A 19,587-nucleotide genomic window follows, 5' to 3' on the forward strand; every position below is an offset into this window, starting at 1 on the left:
GGAAATAGATAATGGAATGGAGTGGACGTTTTATGAGCAATTTTATATCATTCTATGAGCGACTTGACCTTCCCGGGGCGTAGGACGCATTTGAAAGATAAGGGATGAATTATTGCTCAAGACTTTTTTTTTATTCCATTGAAGTTAATAGAAAGTCCAACTGCAAATTGTTAATCCCTTGTTCGAGGGTATTCGAGAAGATGTAAGCTCACAAGACAGTTCAATTTCACGAAGCACGAAACCGATCCGAGCGTTGACGTGGATACAAACTTCTCGCCCTCGTTCGCAGGTGGTTTTGCAAAGCGTCGATCCGATTCCCACCACCATTTCTTCCCAGCGCCCTCCCCCCCCCCCCCCTTTCTGTTACCTTTTCTCCTTTAAAACTCTAGCCGGGCGCACCAGTTTTGCGTATCATACTCAGGGCGACCGGCACCAGCGTCGTAGCGTGTGTAATGATAAATGGACGGGATGCCACCGTCGGCATCGACGCACTACGCTTCGACCACGATCGACCACCGGGCATAGGAATTTCAAACCGGATCAAAGCCCCACCCCAACAGTCGGGCCGGCATTTGTCTTCTGTTGAAACCGGGATGGGAAAGTGGACCAAGGGGCGAGGGGAAGTTAATTATTAATTATCAGCATTGCCTTCAGGATACGAAAAAGATATGTTTCCAACATATGCGAGGTTGAAATGTTGACCTGGTAGGGTCAACTTTTCAATTATCGCTTGTTTTGTTAGTGTTAAAAATGAAGTCCAACGTTGTTCCGCTGGGGACATTAAGACATGTATGTGAAGGATCGTTCCATAATGTAATCAATTTGACAACATACTTTAAAGTAATAAGGACAAAAAAGGAGAAAAGCCTAAACAAATTAAATTATTGATAATTAATGTAATTGTTTTATCTAGAAAGTTTAATTATAGTCATGGTAAGCATTTGTATTTATTTACAAATTGTTTCAAAATGTTGGTTTTAATTCTTCATTTTATTTTCCTTTATTCAAAAATTTTTCTATTTACATTTGAATTTTTTGCGTAAATTGGAAACGTTCCCTTCCCGAGATTGGTGTAAAAAAAACTCATTAGACATTTGATGGCCAATACGAGTCGCCTCTAAGACGAAGTCAGCTTGTACGAGACCACTTTAACGAGGGCGCTTAGATGAGGCCTTTCAGATGGGGTTCCATAGTTCAGACATTTGGACGCTATCCTTGAATGAGGTATTCTTGGACGAGATTTGTTAGAAAAAACCCCTTTAGACAATTCCCCTTAAACAAGATTCTTTTGAGGAGGTGTCTTAGACGAAGATCTTTGGATAATACAACTTTGGAAGAGATTTTTTTTTACAGAATCCCTTAAACTTTATCTAATGAGATCCCTATAGATAAGGCAAACTAGACTAGATCCGTTGGACTAGGCCTCTTCAGTCGAGGCTCCTTGGAGAAAATCTCTTGGACTAGGCATAATTAACGAGGTACCCTTGGACGAAATTCTTTGGACTATATTCCTTGAAAGATGCCACTTATATGAGGCAACATGGTTTTTCAACATGGCTCGTTCATTAAAACCCTTTAGGCACACAGGATAAACAGCTAAACAGGCGAAACTCCTTTAAAAATAAGCTTAGATAAGTCCCTCTAGGCGACCCCTTTTTGGACGAGATTTCTTCGAGGTCCTTTAGACCGCGCCCTCGCTTATCTCCAAAGGTCTTTATATGAGATATATTTTTACGAAAACCTTTACACGAGACCACTTGGACGAGATCTCTTAGCCATCGTCACTTCTCGGAGCGGAAGTCAACATATTTAAGTCGACAACGGAGCTCGTTGAATTCTCCAATCAAAGCCATTTACTGTCTAAATAATCTGCTTCCCGTACGCTGCTGTTTCAGCTTAGCAAAAACGTGTTGTGACAGCAAACGCATCACGGTCATATTGAAGTTGATCCTGTTTTTGTTCGTTTTTGCTGTAATACTGATTTAGAGGTATTAATAGAATTCATCAGCTATCGCACACAGGCACGCAATAAATTAGCTTCATGTATGATAATGCCTACCTTTTTTATTGATTGTTTCCTTGTGCAACAAATCTGTTCACCACTAGCACGCATATCATTAGTGGAAAACATCGACACGATAAAATCGCTCAACTATGCAAAATGTGGTGAACTCCTCAAAGGGTGTGGTCATAGTATTTGACCACACACGTTTTCTTTTTTTTTGTTCCTTCTTATGTTTTCGAATATGTTTTTCAACCGATTAAGAGCACGGGATATTTTTTGGCACGTGATTAGAATGTTTTATGTTACGAATCTCGCTCTCTCCTTCAGCTCTCCTTAACCATGTAGCCGCACCACAACCATGATCCATGGTGGTGCCAAACCTTCAAAGTATTTTTCGCATGAGGTCGTAAACCATCAGGGTCAGCCGCATCAAATGTGGTCCGACGAAATGTGAAACATGCGATCCCCGGTCGATAGTGGCCTGCTGACAACTTTGCCGCCCTGCTGCAAAGCTGATTATAGGGTAACCGGGAAATGGTAGACCCGCGGGAGGGGAGGTGGAGAGCATTGACAAACCGTATCGGAGGTTGTCCGAAAAATTCCAAACCCTAACTTAAAAAAAAACAGGCAGATACCAACACACATAAACATTTTAATCGCATGAAGCAAAGTGAGATGTTTGGCCATTTTTTTTGTGTGTGGCTTTCAATGGTGTTTTGTTTTTGTTTGGCTGTCCAACTTTCAATTTAGTTGTTCTCTGTACCCACCCGCCCCGATTTGATCGATTTACAGATAATATCGACATTGGTGGAATTCAGACCACCGAAAACGAGCCACAGAGAGGCTCCTTTCCTTCGTGTCCTCCTTCTTCGCTGATGGCTACTAAGTGAATTTTTTAAAACAGCAAACGATCAAACATAAGCGAAACATTCTTCAGCCAGGGTAGGTAACATTTTCGGTAAGATTCCAAACAACAGCTCTTGGGGAACCAGCGAGAAGAGACTGATTTTTTATACATATAATTTTCAATCAGCTATCGTGTCGTTGCATCGAGAGGCAGACAAAAGGCAGAGAAATTATCCCATTCTGGTGCAAACGTGTCACAATTAGGGCCTCTAGTTAACGATTCCCTGCCGTTGTCCGGTGGTTGGAGGTAGAACGGGAGCACCTTTTCCTTCGATCGAAGACCGAAACACGTGGAAGGCAAATCGCGACGCTAAAGAAGCAAATTGCCTTCGGGGTAGCACAGAACAGCATCCTTCTCCAACAGCCGTTGCCACCGTAATCGTCGCCGTTGTCGTCCTTAAAGTGTCGCAAGTAAGGTTCGCTTTGGCTCGATAAAAATTCAACCACGATAGCGCTCGATCAAAAGACAATATCGTAATTGCGGCTGGAAAATTACGCCTCGCTTTGTCACTGCATTTTACTTGCGTATCCTTTCATTCGTTTTTTTTTTTTTGCGAGGACAAGAAAAGATCAAGCAAAAAAAAAGCTCTATCAACCAGTGAAGTGTTATCAATTTACGTTCGGTTGACATTCCGGGAGTATTTACACGTCGCCGAAAACAATACAACATTCAACAGCCATTTTGGAATGTTTAATTTTTGTGGAGTTTTTGTTGTTGTTGTTGTTGCATTCAACACTGAAACCGAGGCTTAAAGTTTTGCACCTTCGGTGTTGAGTGGTCAAAAAAAAAAACTGACAACCACAACCCATTGTTTGGCATGAATCGAATTTAAAGGGGAACAAAAAGCAGCAAACTTTATTGGGCACCGAAAGAATGCTCAATGAAGATATTTATTGGACACTTTAGAGATAAAATATACAGTCGCGGGCTCGATTGTATATTAAGGGATCATATAATGTTTATCACTTTGGTTGATTGTGCGAAAGAAATAGTGGGCAGTGATTGGGTTCTTGTTTTTTGCTTAATATAATGGGAGAATAGGTGATTGTCTTAGGAATTTATCTTATGCTTCTTTAGCCACCTTGAACGGTCTTACCAGACTTACCAATTTCTGGTTTCCTTGACTTTATTTGCCCATAGATTATATGTCAGTCCCGAGTATAAATGAACAGCTCAGATTGGATTTTATGCCTGTCCTGCTGGTCCACTGGAGCTTAAATGGATGTTTAAACAATTAATGTACATAGATTATTGAAGCAAACTTCTGCATTCAAGCTAGTATTGCAATCATCTGCTTTTATTTTTAAATAACCATAAACATTTAATCGTTTTAGTTAATTTTCTACGAGCAACCGAAGAGTCCCCGTAGAGAACGATCAGCAACTTAATTAAAGTCTCGTTTTCATTTTTCCCCCTCTCTAATGCACTTGCTAAACAGGCTTCAAGGAAAGCGCTGTCTTGCCAATAATCTTAATCTCCTGACGGTGGTACACAGCACTAATGCCGAGGTAAATTTATATGCGGGCCACAGCAATTGAACAGTTCAATAAAATCGATCGAACTTTACCTGCACCACATGTCCCCGTAAAGTTACATCTTCATTAGAGCGTTGCAAGGTTCACCCCAAGATCATCGGTGTCCGACGTTTCTCACCGCAACACGGTATACATCTTTCTAATCCCTGGTACAGCTTGGTGAGAAGCCGATCAAGCCGTTTGGCCATTAGTCTGTTGGGGACAGTTTGCTGCTCTTTAATTACATTTCGCCGGCAGTTTCGCAATCGACGTCTATCGGTTCACATTTTCGATGCAACGGGCCAAGCATAGGGAACGAGAAAAAAAAAGTAAAGAAACGAACGAATTCCCTATTCCGGAATCTCCGGAGTAACTGTAGCGTTGATTGGAAATCGAACCACGGGTAGGTATTTAGCAGGGAAAAAGGTAAACTTCGACGTGAACAACATCGAAACCCGTAAGCAGACACCGACAGGCGGATTCACGCGTCCAATCCCGTACGGGGGTGTATGTGGCCCCCTTCCCTTGTCCCTCCCCATCATGTTGACACTCGTGCAGTCGACGAGCAAGGGAAACGCGTCCGGCCGGAAGATAATCATCGCCACTGAGGTGCGTTTTTCGTTCCCGAGGTTGAATGAAGTGGGGCTCTCGTACTCGTAGAGAATAATTTATTACAGTGCGCCGTTTCAGGACACATGACATGTCTCGTGAGTGTCGCTGGCTTGTCGTCGGGAAGGGAAGGAAAGGAGGTAATTGCGACACAGTTCATTCCACCAAAAGCAAAGCAAAGGCCCAGAGACCAGGAGAGATCGATCGGATCGGAGTTGCGATCGTTCGAAGAAGGAATTTTTTATTCGCCATTACGCTTGCCTGCTGGAACTTGCGAAGCTGGTGAATTTCTGCAGTAGCAGTACATCGAAGTTGGGTCTAATGGTGGCCAGAATCATGCCGGTGGCAATCGGGTTAGCTCCCGTGCTAGCACCAGACAGAACGCAGGGCAGGATGACTTCAGAAGCGGAGCGGAAGCCCTTCCGAGACGGTACAACGTCTAGCACTTAGCGTCGATGTAATTAATATGTTAATTGAATTGTTAGGCGGCAAAGATAAATCGACAGGCACCGAGATACATATAGGCTGTACCGGAGCTGCTGTTGTAGGTTGAACGGGTTCGGAAAAAGTGTCCCCAGCTCACCGAGCGAACCTTGACTAGTTGGAGAAGTATGAAGGAGGAATAAAATAAATGAACTACTTCTAGAGTAGGTTAGTGTGGCAAGTTAACCTCCCACAAAACACAAAGCCAACTCGGATCGGCGAAATAATGCGTGTGTCATCAAAACTCGGAGGTAATTCTTCAACCTGTCACAACGATGCCTTTGGACCGGTACTGCAATCATCTGCTTCTAGCAGACTGACACCAGCATACTGTATGATGGTTTGATGAATGATCCTATCTAAGCTTCGTCACTAATAGCATCCACTAGCGGCGAGAGCAAGCCGTTTGCATCTTCATGTCCACAAGGTCCCACAATTTCAATTACGCGAGCAATTTGGAATGTTTCTGTCCACCTTTTGCTTTGGAGTGCAGGAACCCTTGTGCTTCTAGCTACATACGTTGAGGTTGAATTTGAAACGATTTGTCATCGTATTACAGGAGGCATTCTGTCTGGAATGAATAGATGGCCTCAGCTGAAACATCAATATTCATCTGCGGAAGCGGTTTCGGTTACGTCCACAGACAAACATTGCCAGCATGAATGTTGATGACTGATGCTAATCTCCTGTCAAACGACGCGGACGTACGAGGGATGCACGGTGGTTCACATTAAACGCCAGTTATAGCTATCAGTACACTGCATCTGCTTCAATCGTACTGGCAACTAGCTGTAAGAAATAGCATCGCTTGCCTCTACGATGGCTTCAATGTACCAATAAGGGATTCACTCTCTAAACATACTGGTTGTGCAGATTTATGGTGGTAAATCTATGCGAGAGCTTCAGGATACGATCGGTTTGCATTCATTAATACACAAGTGACGAGTAAGATTGATTTGCCGATACATTTTCCTTAGATGCACACTTTTTACAGCGATTGATTTGAACCAGTCATCGTTTATAACAAGGGGATCAGTGAGGGTTTAAGGTTAGCAATGTGTGTCTTGATATCTTCATTCCGCCTTTTTGAGCAAATAGCCAGACTATTACTTCTCTCCAAAATATTATTCCAAACTGGGCTTATAAACATAGCTATTAATTTATCCGGATTTGATACTCCAGATCAACAAAACATTGTAAGGAGAACCGGCTTAGCGATGAAGTGCACTCTGATAGGAAATTGCATTTTAATTAATTTATTGTCCATTCGGTCGCTCGTCATCCATCAACCTGGTGCTGGATCGTGGTAAGTGAGGTTCTCATTTGCCACCCGACTCTCGATTATGATTCGATCAATCATTTTGTCTATCTTGGTGGTCTGTTTAATGCATAAGCAGACGGAGAATTGCACTCTATTGCTTTGGAAAGCTTGCAAACTGGTTTTGTACAAAGTCTAGACGCTTGCGAAACGTCCTTTAACGTCCTACAGTTGTTTTAATCAAGATAGATCTTTTTAAACTCCTCTTCAAAAGTGATTTAAGTTGATATGGTGGTAAGGTTCAACTTTAAGCTCTGTCCCCAGAAAACACTTTATTTTTAACGATGTCTTTAAATGATGAAAGTAAAATATTCCACGGTTTCGCATGAACGAGTTTCTACTTCCCAGGAAATCGGATGTGTTGACATCTTCACCTTGCAGCCTTTGAACTTTGGCATATCGTGACGAAGTTTATGTTCATCTGCTGCATCGAAAGACGTTCACTCACCCACCCAAACGGAACGGTTAACGTGGGTTGAATGAAATTTGCACTTGTGACACACAAGATTTTGCCTCAAGCCAGCCAGAGCGTAGGTTAAAAAGTTTAACTTTAATTGCTGAATCGTGAAATAAAATGCTTTTAACTTGCATCGGACCGCCAATTGGTTACTGAAAGCCGTTGACTGAGTACAGCACACTCAAGCTTAAATGGTCCCAAAAACCAAAACGGCATCCAGAAAATGGAAAACATGTGAGTTGAGTGAAAAATAGCCTCATTTCATTTATGGTGATGAGAACATTGTTCGAGAGAAACAATTCAATGTTCAAACTGCTCATTGTTTCACAAAGTAAATACCCAATATTAAAGGTAGTTCTGTAATTAATGGTTAAATTGAGCACATAAGCGTATTAAACATTTTTTTCGAGCAAATATCTAGAAGATCTCACAAAATGCAATGTCAGCTGTCAGTAAGTTAAACTCCGAAAACTGATCCAAGCTGCCAACAAGAACACGGGTATGCTCCAAACATGGTGTGTTCACACATATGCGCCTTCTCCTAAATCCTAAAGGTTGGATCGTCTAGCGCCACAAGATCCCAAAGCTGGTGCGATTTTTTAACGTCTAGACGACGATCGCTACTGCTGCTGCTGACGTCAATGGCGGCATTTGGTTGGTACCCGTAAAAGCGAGCCTTGAGTCGCGTTTGATGTGCAGAAAATAAAAATTATATCAAAAACACACAGACGCACATGTAGTCCACAAAACGATACCAATCACCACCAGAGGCTTCAGGCAGGAGCTTTTTGGGGGTGGAAAGAAAAATAATTAAAACAAATCAACACTAGCCAACCTACCAACCACTCGTGGTTGGTTGGAAGCAACAACTTGACGACAAGCGGATTTGCGAAGATTAAAGCCCCTGTTCGAATGCTCCCGATGTTCGACGCAGTGGAGGCGACCCCCTATTTCGTAAATGGTCACAAAAATGGCACGGCCTGTTTGCGTTGAAGCCATTTATTGCCGGTGCCGGATAAACAAGATCAAATCACATACACATCCCCTTGGCCTTTTCCACTCCGTCCGTCCGAAAGCTCTCAAGACAATTTTGGCTACGTTTTGGCTTTCTTTACCTCACGTTCCTTGGTACTACCGGGAGGGAAGCCTAGAGGGTGGTCCGTAATACCGTGCTCGGTTCGAGAGGCACCGTTGTTGATTTCATTTATTAGACCACAAGTCTAGCGAGGTTGCGGGCGTGCTGGGGCGATCGTGCTATACTGCAGCACGGGCCCCACAGAGCGCAAAAGAAGCTTTTGCGACTTTGTGGCCGTAGAAGGGAAAATGGAATGTAAGGCGAGCGGGGATATCCGATAGAGCATATCTAATTATTACATTTTCAACGAAACCATCAATCATGGCCAGTTTTGTCTTTTGGCTCCCAGGGGCAGTAATACTTTTGCAACAAACGAAATGCCTCCTGCTTTCGTGGTTTCGTGGTTTAACCCCGGGAGGGATTTTTGAAGAGGGAAGGATCTAGTGGATCGTATGTGTGGTGGTGCGAGAGTGATTTGTTTGCTAGTTTTTGCGTATTGTTGTGGGTTGATTGTTGAAAGCAAAGCATCAGCAGCTTCCCGTAGATTAAATTAAAAAATAAAAATACTCCCGCCCGCGAGTAGATATTGAATTGTGGCTTTTGACCATAATGTTTTGATCTTTTTGAGATGCCCTTGAAAGTGAGCAATAGGTGGAAAAGAATAGCAATAATTCAATTACTATATGACATGGGGAATAAATATTGCTTCATGTACCTCATCCGAAATTCTATGCGAAATTTTGAAAAAGGAGGCAGAAAGTTCGTTTCAAAAAACGGAATCCATTTTTAAAGTGAGCAAATATTGGAACAATGTAATGTAATGATTATTTATGAACCCTGGCGTGTCTTATATTTATAAATGTTTTATGAGCTATAAAGTGAAGAGACAGAGAGTGAGGACAAAAAGAAAACTTTACAATAAAGCCTTCCTTTACGAGGACTAGGCCACAGAAGCAGCCGGGAGATGTAATTTGACAACCATAATTCAGGACCCAAGTCGAGTCGTTCGCTCCTTCCTTATACGCTTCTTGGTGCGATTTAAAAACAGTTCATCGTAAAATAATTTTGCCATAAACCGTAATCATCCCCGATTGGAAGCTACACACGCGGGCTTATTAAACGCAAACTTGCTCTACTTTTTTTTCTGCACTACGCCGAGTCAGCCGAACACCGATGCTCCACAATCTGCGCGCCCTTTAACGATGCGAAGTATCACGCAGACCTTCTACGAGAATTATGCGCCTCATTCACAGGCCACAGGTTGTCCGCACACGAGCGTACGCACGTAAAACAAAGCCATTCGTTACGCCTTTGGATGGTTTTTGGGGTCTGTTGCGCACGTTTTTGTCCTGCACAAGGATTCTCCGGTGCGATTGCCACTCGATGAAATTATCTGGCGTTGGCGCTACTTCATCTGGCTCTTGGCACACATTTGCAAAGGCTTGTCCTCTTTTATGACCTTTGGCATGAGTTAATGGTGTTGAGCTTCAGGATGGTCCGATTACCGGGATGTTTTCGTTGTAGGACTGTTTTGTTGTAGGACTAAGGTGTAGAATTATGCATTTTACAGGTTGCAGGACAGCGTGGAAGGTGTTTCATTGTAGCGTTCGATCGGTAAGATCAGTTACTCGTGAAGGTAAAAGTGTATTTTTTTTAAATAAATTGTCGATCAATGTGTTCAGAGACAGAGACACAATGGATCGTGTTTCAAAGCAAGATATTCGTACTTCTTACTGTCAGCAATATTACTTCAACACCCCACAGACACACAGTGTAAAATCTCCCAAATGTTAAACCCTCATAAAGAACGCGATATATTTGCAATGCTGAACGTAACCACCGCAACAGCACCATTATTCGACGTCCAAAAAGGTCAGGTTCTACATTTGGCGGTTCAAAAACTGTGGTCGAAAGTTCGTCCACCGTTTGCCATCTCATCCATCTCGGAGGAAACCTTCTGCCAACGCGAAACGCAACCAGGAAGAAACCAACACGACACGGTTTGTAGTTTGGGAAACAAGATCAGCATAAAACGATCATTATAAACCGTGCAGTTTATAGAATCATAAAATTTCATTGTATTCGTAACTCAGGCCGCCTAAGAAGAAGGCTTTTGGATGTTGTATTTCCCGTTGGCTTTGCTTCTTTAGCTGAAGCTGTTGGGTCGCGATAAGTCAGATGGGCGTGACACTGTGCGGAAGAGGGATTATGGTGCTCTCAATAACCGTAACTAGGGATCTCTTGAATTGCTTGGAACAGTGAAGGAGAGTTCAGCAATTTACCGTCTAAGGACTCTAATCAAGAAGAATTTTCCACCACAGCTTAAGGTCTCCTGCGGTAATAAAACTCATTAAAGCATAATGAGAATTAGCCCAACCCGGCAGGTGGTTTATAGTCTCGAGGAAGAGAGCACCAAATCAACGGGTGTCTTTGTCCCGAAACAAATGCCGAGTGCCTAAAGCGTTGTTCAAGTTCAGGTGTTGAACGTGACCTTTCTTTTTCGCTCCCGCTGGGGGAAGTTTCTTTTACGATTCTCCTTATAGATGCTAGTCGGTTAGTCGAATACCATAGATCACGTTTGGAGTTTATTTTTGCCTTTGCACAGCGTCCTATTGTGCTCTTGCTGTCAAGATCTAATCCAGTCTGCAATATCTGCGAATAAGCCTAATAGAAAAAAGAAAAAAAAACCGGGGAAAAACGATGATCCATCAGTTCATCACAAGCACACCCGGAGAGCTTAACCGGTAATGAGAAGTGACTCTTTTCTCATTACTTACTGATGCGATTCCCATAAGGGTTTCTGGTAATGATGCTGCCCAGCTTCACGATGCTGATTCTCAAGCGCGGTGCGTATTCGCACAGCGCGTGTTTTTGATAAATTACTGCATGGTCGGCAAGAGTCGGCTGATCCTTCGGTAACGATTATCGATCGGGGATCCGGGTAATGAATGAACTAATCATCGTTAACGAAACAAAGTGGTACTAATTTCCTTCATCCGACGCAAAATTCACAGACAATTGGATTGGCGGCACACGTGCTACAGCTGACCGGTGTGTGGAATGGTTTTTTTCTTTTGTATTTTGTTTTGGTTTGCTTGTTTTCGTTACTTCGGAACCAAAGAGAAGACGCTTATGTTTGCTCGCCCGGAAGATGCGAAGCTGGGGAGTGGAATTTTTCGATTGCTCAACGAAGATTAGCTGAATCAGATTAAACTGACTTACCGCTTTTGACCGTTGGGCATGCCCTTGTTGCGTTTTCCGCGATTCAAGCGAGGCTCACGAGGTTGGCGTGGAGGTTTCGTCGTTTAATTGGATTCAAAACGGCCGACGCATGACGCATAACTCAAGCACTTGATATTCGCCTTTGATTTATCGAATCAAATGGTAAATGTCTGTCTATGATACAGGCGCGACAATTAGTTCTCAATAGTGAGCGCAAAAAAATAGCTCACCCAAAAGTCGATTGATTTTCGTATCGGTAATTAAATGTTATTACGTTCAACCTCCACCATGTAGTACAATCAATTTATTAGCCCGACGGTGCTGCAAGTCTGTTGCTGTGGGACTTGTGGTAATTTTACCAGCTACCAACAACGCTTCGGTAGAAGACGAAAAACCCCACACAGGACGGGCACAAAAATATCACAACATCCCTCGAGCGAAACCCCATTAACGTCGGAGTAATGGGATCACGATAACATCCTTCGCGGTAAGTCACCACACACTGCCTGCCGAAACCCACAACATAAAAATAAACTCCCAAAGGCAAAAAAAAAATGCAGCAAAAAAGTAGCAGCAGCAGACTGCGAAGAATGTCACACCGTACCGATCGTCCAAGGATCGCTGCAATCGTCCAAGGGATCGTAATTGAAGTGATTGATATAATGATGTAAATTTGAGCCAAAATAAACTACACATCGTTGGCGGCGCGCGTTGGACGCGCAAAGTTCGCGCCGCCAATGATTGTACGGTGCACAACTTTATGATGGTTCGAGGAGGGTTTGTGAGAGAAAAAGTGCATATCCAACTTTTGGACCACCTTTTATTTTTTGGAGAGGGACAAAAAAGAGGGTAAATAAACAGGACTTTGCAACTTTATACCTTTTCTCGAGCAGGATTGGAGGTTTTTTTTAGTTGTTGCACCAGTTGTTTCTGTTGTACCTTTTTTGTTCCATAACAGAAGGCGCCACCGTGTAGCATGATTTTAACACTGAGTTGGATGTTAATGTTGTTTTGTTGCGAAATTCAATAATCCGTGTCACGCGCGATTGGACGAAGGATGCTTGATAGGGAATTCCAATAACATGCTACTGAATACTGTGATTTCTAGCCCTATTTGGTTGAGTCATCCCGAGGCTCCACGATATAGCTTCGACTCTAGCCCTGAGAACAGAAAACAGAAGCTTCTAGAAGCGTAACATTCACTTCCGGCAAGTGAGTCTCCACTAGCTACGGTGGATCTGAAGGCTTTTTAGCTTCGTAGTAAACCTTTTCCACACACACACAAACACATGCAATTCAGTTCTTTCGATTCGATGTTTTCTGGATCATACTGATCGGATCCGGTCAGGAAGACAGTCACGTCCGTAGACAGCTTTGTACCCGATTGTTATCAGACAGTTGATTTACTTGCTTTAATTGAAACGAGATAACGCTGACGAGACCCAGAGAGGGTGAAGGTGATTGTTGAACAAGAGTAACCGTTGTAGTTTTTAAATTGGAATAAACATGAGCATTATAGGACGGCTCATTGGCACAGTCGCGACATCAGTTGGTGTCACAAAAGGGAATGAAATCAAATCCCTCTGGTAAGATATATTTTGTCGATGAATTTCAAACACTTTTACAGCCATTTCATCCAACGAGGAAATCGTTTTAACTTTTGATTGTAAATGTCTTTTATGTACGTTTTGACACAATTAAGATTTAATTTTATTGTAAAGAAACCAACTTTCCCATGGAACTACATCAAAACCCACCAAGAAGCAGCTCGAATGTCAACACAAAAATCCACAAGCATTTATCTTAATATTCGAATCCTTTACGGAAAAAGAATCGTTTTCTAGCGAACGATCTTTTGTTTCGTGAATGGACGTGATCGGTTTGATCGGAACGATCTTGATGGAAAGATACGATCCGAAGGTGACGAATTTTTATGCGATGGTGAAAAATTACACTGCCCACGGCTGCACAAACGAGTTTGCAAAAGGACATACTTGCGACAACATTCGCAGTATCTCACACTCTTCGCCTCACCGCGGTACGGTTGCATGTAAATTTATTGTGCGAGATGAAAAATGGCATCAAATCAGCAGGAAAACACATTACAAACGAGACGTGCTCGGTCCGTGTACCATGAAACAAATCAATCGGAAGGAAGGGCATTGGAAGGTGACTTTTGTTGTGGTGATGAAGTTAAATTCATGGTTTAATATGAGTGAGTTTTCTCATACGAAGCTATTAGCGAATAATAAGAAAATCAGCAAGGCCTAATCCATCTGTTGTTAATAATAACGAGAAAATATAAAAGCTTCTTTCTAAGTCATCCAAAGCAAATAACTATCACAAACAAAACAAAAAAATCCAACATTCCTTCCTACCATCAAGCAAGAGCATCACTGTGAAGAAAATTGGCCATCTCTTAATCATCGCATCGTTACCTCCCCATTTTTTTATTGGTTCCATGCAATTTGCCCAGGGTTATGCTACCACCGTTCATTGTCCGGCCGTTTCATTCGAGCCCCCCCCGAAAAAAAATCAATCGATCGATTTTTCGTCACAAAGCAGGTCGTCCCCAGAAAAATCCTCCCTTTCATAACGGTCACCAAGAACGGCTTAATTCGGCGCATCCGTTCCCATGGTCCGGTGTGCCGTTGTCGATGACGCAAAGTCGACCTCTCTTTGATAAACCTTTGTCATCTTGAAAGGGTTGCAAACCTACAGCCAGAAGTCTTTAACCCAATAATGAAGTCATCGAAGTCAGCCGAAGGTTGCACGGGGCCACGGGTTTCTTGGTCCGAAAAATCGAAATGAAAATTGTATCGCCCGTTCGCACAATCGCACCGTCACGTTTGGATCGCACACACATACACACACAGCATCAGGCCAGAGCCGTTTCATCCGTTCCAAAGCACCTGGATGGGCTTTTGGGCTTGCAGAAGCGATGAAATAAATGCGGCTTATAAGTCGAGCTTCTCGTGCGCTCCAATGATGGGTGTAGGGAGGGTTTTTGGCCGCGACCGCACCGTGGTCATGTTGGTGTGGTTGAAGGGAATGGCTCGCGCTCCTGGTGGAGAGATAATTGGATTCAATTTATAATTATCACTTACGCGGTCTCTAAGCCCTCGCCGTGTTCGTGCCGTTTAAAGTTATGCAAACATCCAGGTGTAATTTGGCGTACGATTTATTACGAGAAATTCAATGGGCGTATTAAAGATGATTTATGGTTTCTGACAACTTTTCGTTCAACGTCAAAATAATTATAACCCGTTGTCTTTTTAAAGCTTTTTGTGGTTTAATTTTTTCTTAATATTGAAGAAAAATTTATCAAAAATTGTATCAACCCTTTGTCTTAATAAGTATCCATCTGCTTAGCAAGTTCAAAGTCAACGGTTCGTCCCTTGCTCTAAGCAACTCTAAAAATGGTCCACCTAGAGCTCTAAGCCGTCCAGCACCACAAACGAACGCACCAACAGTTCGGATGAATTGGATCAGCGAGCTTCAGAGCTTCAGCCATCGGCCCGCGACACCACGATCGGCAATATTTTCGCCAGGAACTCATCAGGCATAGCGCCACACTTGTGCAGCACGAGTTCATTCGCGCTGCTCCACCGAAGAAAAGTGAAGAAGCGAAAAAGAGACCAAACCAACCCGCGAAGAGCTGTTCGAATCGGTTGGTGGTTCATGCATCGACCAAACAGCTATCGGTGTTGGGTTAGTGGCTCGTGCGATTGGCTGCGTACGGTGCTGAGTTCCGCTCGGTGGCACAGTTCAGTTTCAGCTCGATCCGGCGTGCGTTCGTTTCGTTTCGCGTCCTGACCGCGCTACAAGTGTCCGAGCGTTCGAGTGTCCGAAGACAGAGGTCGTACCTACCGACGGTCGACCCGTATCCGCCAGGTTTTTGAGGTGCATCGTTTTTGGTGGTGTTCCCGAGTGCATATTCTCGAGTTTTTCATATTAAAAGTGTTTTAGTATGTTGTGATTTTTCGTTAAAATTTAAAAAGTTTGCTTTTTTAAAATAGCAAAAGAATATAAATCGCATTGTTTCATTATAGTACAGGTTCGTCGCTTACGAGAGCCGCAAGTCATTGAAATCCTTCGTATAAAATAATCAGTGAGCGTCAATCCAAATGCAGTTTCATGTTTCTCCTTTTTCTGTAAATTTCTTCACATAAAAAAACGTATTCAATACGTTCTACACAGTGTTGAATTTTAAAAAATTTTAAGCACCTTTTTTAGGTTGAATATTTTATAAATTATTTTCTATACTAAAAACAGTAAAACGAAAGATAATCTAAATCTTGTGCTAAAAGTGTCCGTTTCCGACGCCCTTGTCCAACCATGGAAGGGTTCCGTCCCACCACGCCCGTACCCACCGGTGAAAGCGAAAGTGAACCGACGGGAGCTAGTGGATCACGCTCACCCTCACCCCAACCCGGCCAAAAACAACCGAAAAAAGTGTCTTTTTCCGATGAGCTACCGCAGCAACCGAGCTCTGCAGTCACGATCGAAAAAAGTGCCCCCAATGAAAGTGAAAGCGGTCGGCCGCAGGAAGAAAATCCGTTCATTTTCGTTCTGCGTCAGAACGATAGCTATCTGCAGGATATGCACAGTTCTGCCCATTCACCGTCGGACGGTGCCGTGTTTCCGAACGTGCGCCGTACGTCGTTGCATTCGAACGAAAGTGAAACCGCATCGTCGACGGGCAGCCGCGCTAGTACAGTGACGGCTGACACTGGGGGCGATGCAGAGAAGAAGCGAAACTCTACCGAGCTTGTGCCGTTTGACCCGATAGCGGCTGGATTGGTAAATGGGTTGGGTGATGCACCGATACCGGGCAATACACCGGCCGAGCCACGAAAACCATCCGTCAGTGCGATGGAGCTGGAGGTGAAGCGTGATAAGCGCCGTTGGTTGCTGATTTCCGAGCTGAGTGCGATCTTCGGCGAAGACAAACACACCGTCGACGGGTTCAAGCGCATCTTCAGAGAACAGGTGAGTGAACGAGAACGAGCAGAGGGATGGGAACGCAACATGGGGATGATGAGTTCGCTTGGGTTTGACCTGCAACACACGAACCTCCCAAGCGGGAAGGTCCGTCGCTTGCTGTCTTCTTTCGTTTACATAATCGTGCAGAAAAAAAAAAAAAACGCGGAATGCGCCGTGTGATTACTCGCTTGTGTTCCTGTCCGGGAATTTGTGCTAGTGTTTAACTGCTGTGTGAGTGTGATGAAGGTGGTTTTCATATTGAAGAGTGTTTTTTTTTTGTTGCGCTTTATTGATGAAGAAGATGACCCCCTGATGACATGACAAGTTTGCGTGATCGTACTCCAACAAAACACGTCCCTTTGCAGACATCGAGCGATCGAGCGAGTGCAAGGAGAAACGAAAAGTGCAAGTGCAGTGCCTGCGTTGGTGATGATGCATCGGGGACAGAAATGTGTCTTGTGTGTGCCCATTAATATGGTGTGGAATTCCATGTTTTGTCACTGAATGAAGGTGCGAAAAAAAGGTCGTATGCTTACCAACACATCCGCACGAAGACAAAGGAAGAGTGAAGGAAAGTGAGAGTGAAATCGTGTGAGATGCATTTTGAGCTTAATATGTTATGTTGTGGATTTAGAATAATGATTTAGTTTCACTCTTTGAAGGTTTTTTTTTAAATGAAGTAGAAAAATCCATTTTTGAGCCCGTTCGTGTTTTCCGTTGCTAATTAGCTAGCTTTCTAGCGTTGCTGGCCTTCGCGTACTCTGGTACGCAGCCAGCACGCACACGTTAAGCGTATGTATTGCCTTCAACTATGACTATACTGCATTCTTCCATGCAATCGGGTATTCAACCTCAACTGATTCAGCGGCAGTGCGAAAAATCACAATTTGCATTGTTCGATGAAGAAGCCTGTTAGACCTTTTTCTGTGTGTTAGGCGCTGTTTGGCATAAGTAAGATGTAAATTTAAAAAGATGATGAGATGGAAAGAGGTGCGCTTTTATGGAGAGCTTTATTTTATTGCTACGCATACATACACACAGATGACGTGGGTGCAGTCAGATGCAATCGTAATGAGCAATTCACGTGATTTATACTGCTCGTAGACCGCAGTGGCTGTGAATATTATTGACGAGGACATTTTAACGAGCTTCAACAGCTTTTTGTGTCATGTTGTGTCAACAGCGGGATAAGTCTGTTAATGTTGACGGATTATTTAATTTATGTGCTCATACCAAAAACCAGAAACACATTTCCCATAACTATCCTACCTCGATTGGGTACATAAATTCGATCGAAGTAAAGCTATCAATTCTCACCGATTATTCCATTGATTGATAAGGTACTATTTTGCAGGAGAATTTTCATTTACGTCCAAACACAATCGCTCACCGATCACAACAAAGTAAAAACATTTAGCATCCATCGCCACAAAAAAGCCATTCGCATTGCAAGGCGGTTACATTCCATTCCTCTTTTTAGCAGGAGACTTGTGCACATGTGTAAGCGACGAAACAAATCATTTCGACGCTTCCTTTTCCAAATAATAGTAAAAAATCTTATACGCACATACACGGAATAAATGACCATATTAAAGGGCATTCGGGCTGTCGAGCAGTTGCATTGCCAACCATTTGCGCTTGCGCCCCAGCGAACCCGTAGGGCTTTATTTATGTCTTCCGTCTCCAAAGACCGCGGCCGACTGCTGGCCGGTCTGGCAGAATTCCGACGGCGCCCGAAGCGGCCACCGCATGGTTCAGATGCATCATTAATCTTCCCGCAGCGTTTACCACCGCTGTTCCGACGCTGACAGCACTTTTTGGGAAGGAAGGTTTGGCACAAAAAGGAAGCAACTCGTCATGTCGCGAAGGACACGATTGGGCGCGCTGTAGAAGAGGAAGAAGTAAGATTCGCTGACAGCAAACATATGCTCAGTTGAGACTTTCCAAAAAAAAAAGGAAAATGTTTCCATCCGTTCCCTGTATCTCCTCGCACAAGACAGAGGGAGAGAGAAAAGTAAAAACAAAAATAATTAAATTAATGTTGCTGGTTCTCTCTCAGTGAGGCGTGCAAAAAAGTTGACAAAAATGTTTGCCGCCCAATGACAAATTGACGCCTGTAACAAGGCAAGTTGGCAGGTTCCTTTTTGTTTTGTCGGTCTGCAATTCCTTCTGCTGTATTTATTGCAAGCGATATTGAACTTTTATTTCTTTTTACATAAAAAAGACAAGCTTATCATTTTTACTTTTCATGGAGTGGATTTCGTCCCGTTTCGGTATTGCTTGGATAAGAAGCTCAAAAAAGATTTTTTCTTAAGACAAGACAAGGGCTACCCCTTGTGGCATTTTGATTTGTCGTCTGGAAATGAAGCAATTGCCCAAATTGGGATACCGCGCACGAAAAGGACAAATCAATTTGTCAATCACAACGAAGGCAGCATGATGACAGCCAGCCATTGTTTTACGCACAAGCATCGCTTTAACTTCCTTCCAAACAACAACATGCACTGGTGTAAGATTGTAATACAGCACAATGTAGCAAACATGCAGAGTTTGGTATTCGTGCCAGTGTAACATTTGTGTTAAGTGAGCTAGTTTTTACCCCCAACAGTGCTAATCGCACACATTACTTCTCCTTCCATCTTACAAATATTTCAATAAACCACTCGCTAGCTCCATGGAACTAGAACAAGGATACGACGCTCGCCCACTGAGAAACAACGATCCACTTCATAGAGTTCACAGTCTTAGAAAAGTGATTTATGATCTAGGATAAACCCATTTGCAAAAAGCCACCTCCGACTCGGGCCTGGCTGGCCTGGCCAAGTCCTATTAGCAGTGGTTCACCCGCTAGAAGTTCGCCGTTTCGCTAAACAAACAAACGTGCCCGATGGTGGAGGTTTCCTTTTACGATGATGATCTCCTTCGGCCAGCTCCCAAGTCTTTAAATCCCCGCAAGGCCTTGCCGGCAATAAATTCATTTCGCTTCTTTATAGCCTATCGAATACGATAGA

General features: G+C 43.3%; 2 protein-coding genes across 2 annotated transcripts in view; both read left to right on the top strand.

Annotated features, from left to right (window-relative positions):
• Positions 1 to 16,954, top strand: part of LOC126565616 (ejaculatory bulb-specific protein 3-like) — a 142,033-nt gene extending 125,079 nt beyond the window's left edge. Inside the window, exon 2 of the mRNA XM_050222810.1 lies at positions 16,942 to 16,954. The gene's annotated coding sequence lies outside the window, so the exon portion shown is untranslated. The remainder of the gene's footprint in view (positions 1 to 16,941) is intronic.
• The window catches only part of LOC126563846 (uncharacterized), a 61,157-nt gene continuing 57,498 nt past the window's right edge, over positions 15,929 to 19,587 (top strand). The window contains 1 exon segment of the mRNA XM_050220621.1: positions 15,929 to 16,582. Within this exon segment, the coding sequence (XP_050076578.1) occupies positions 15,929 to 16,582 (654 nt within the window).

The sequence above is a fragment of the Anopheles maculipalpis genome, chromosome 3RL (genome assembly GCF_943734695.1).
Source record: "Anopheles maculipalpis chromosome 3RL, idAnoMacuDA_375_x, whole genome shotgun sequence".
Lineage (NCBI taxonomy): Eukaryota > Metazoa > Arthropoda > Insecta > Diptera > Culicidae > Anopheles > Anopheles maculipalpis.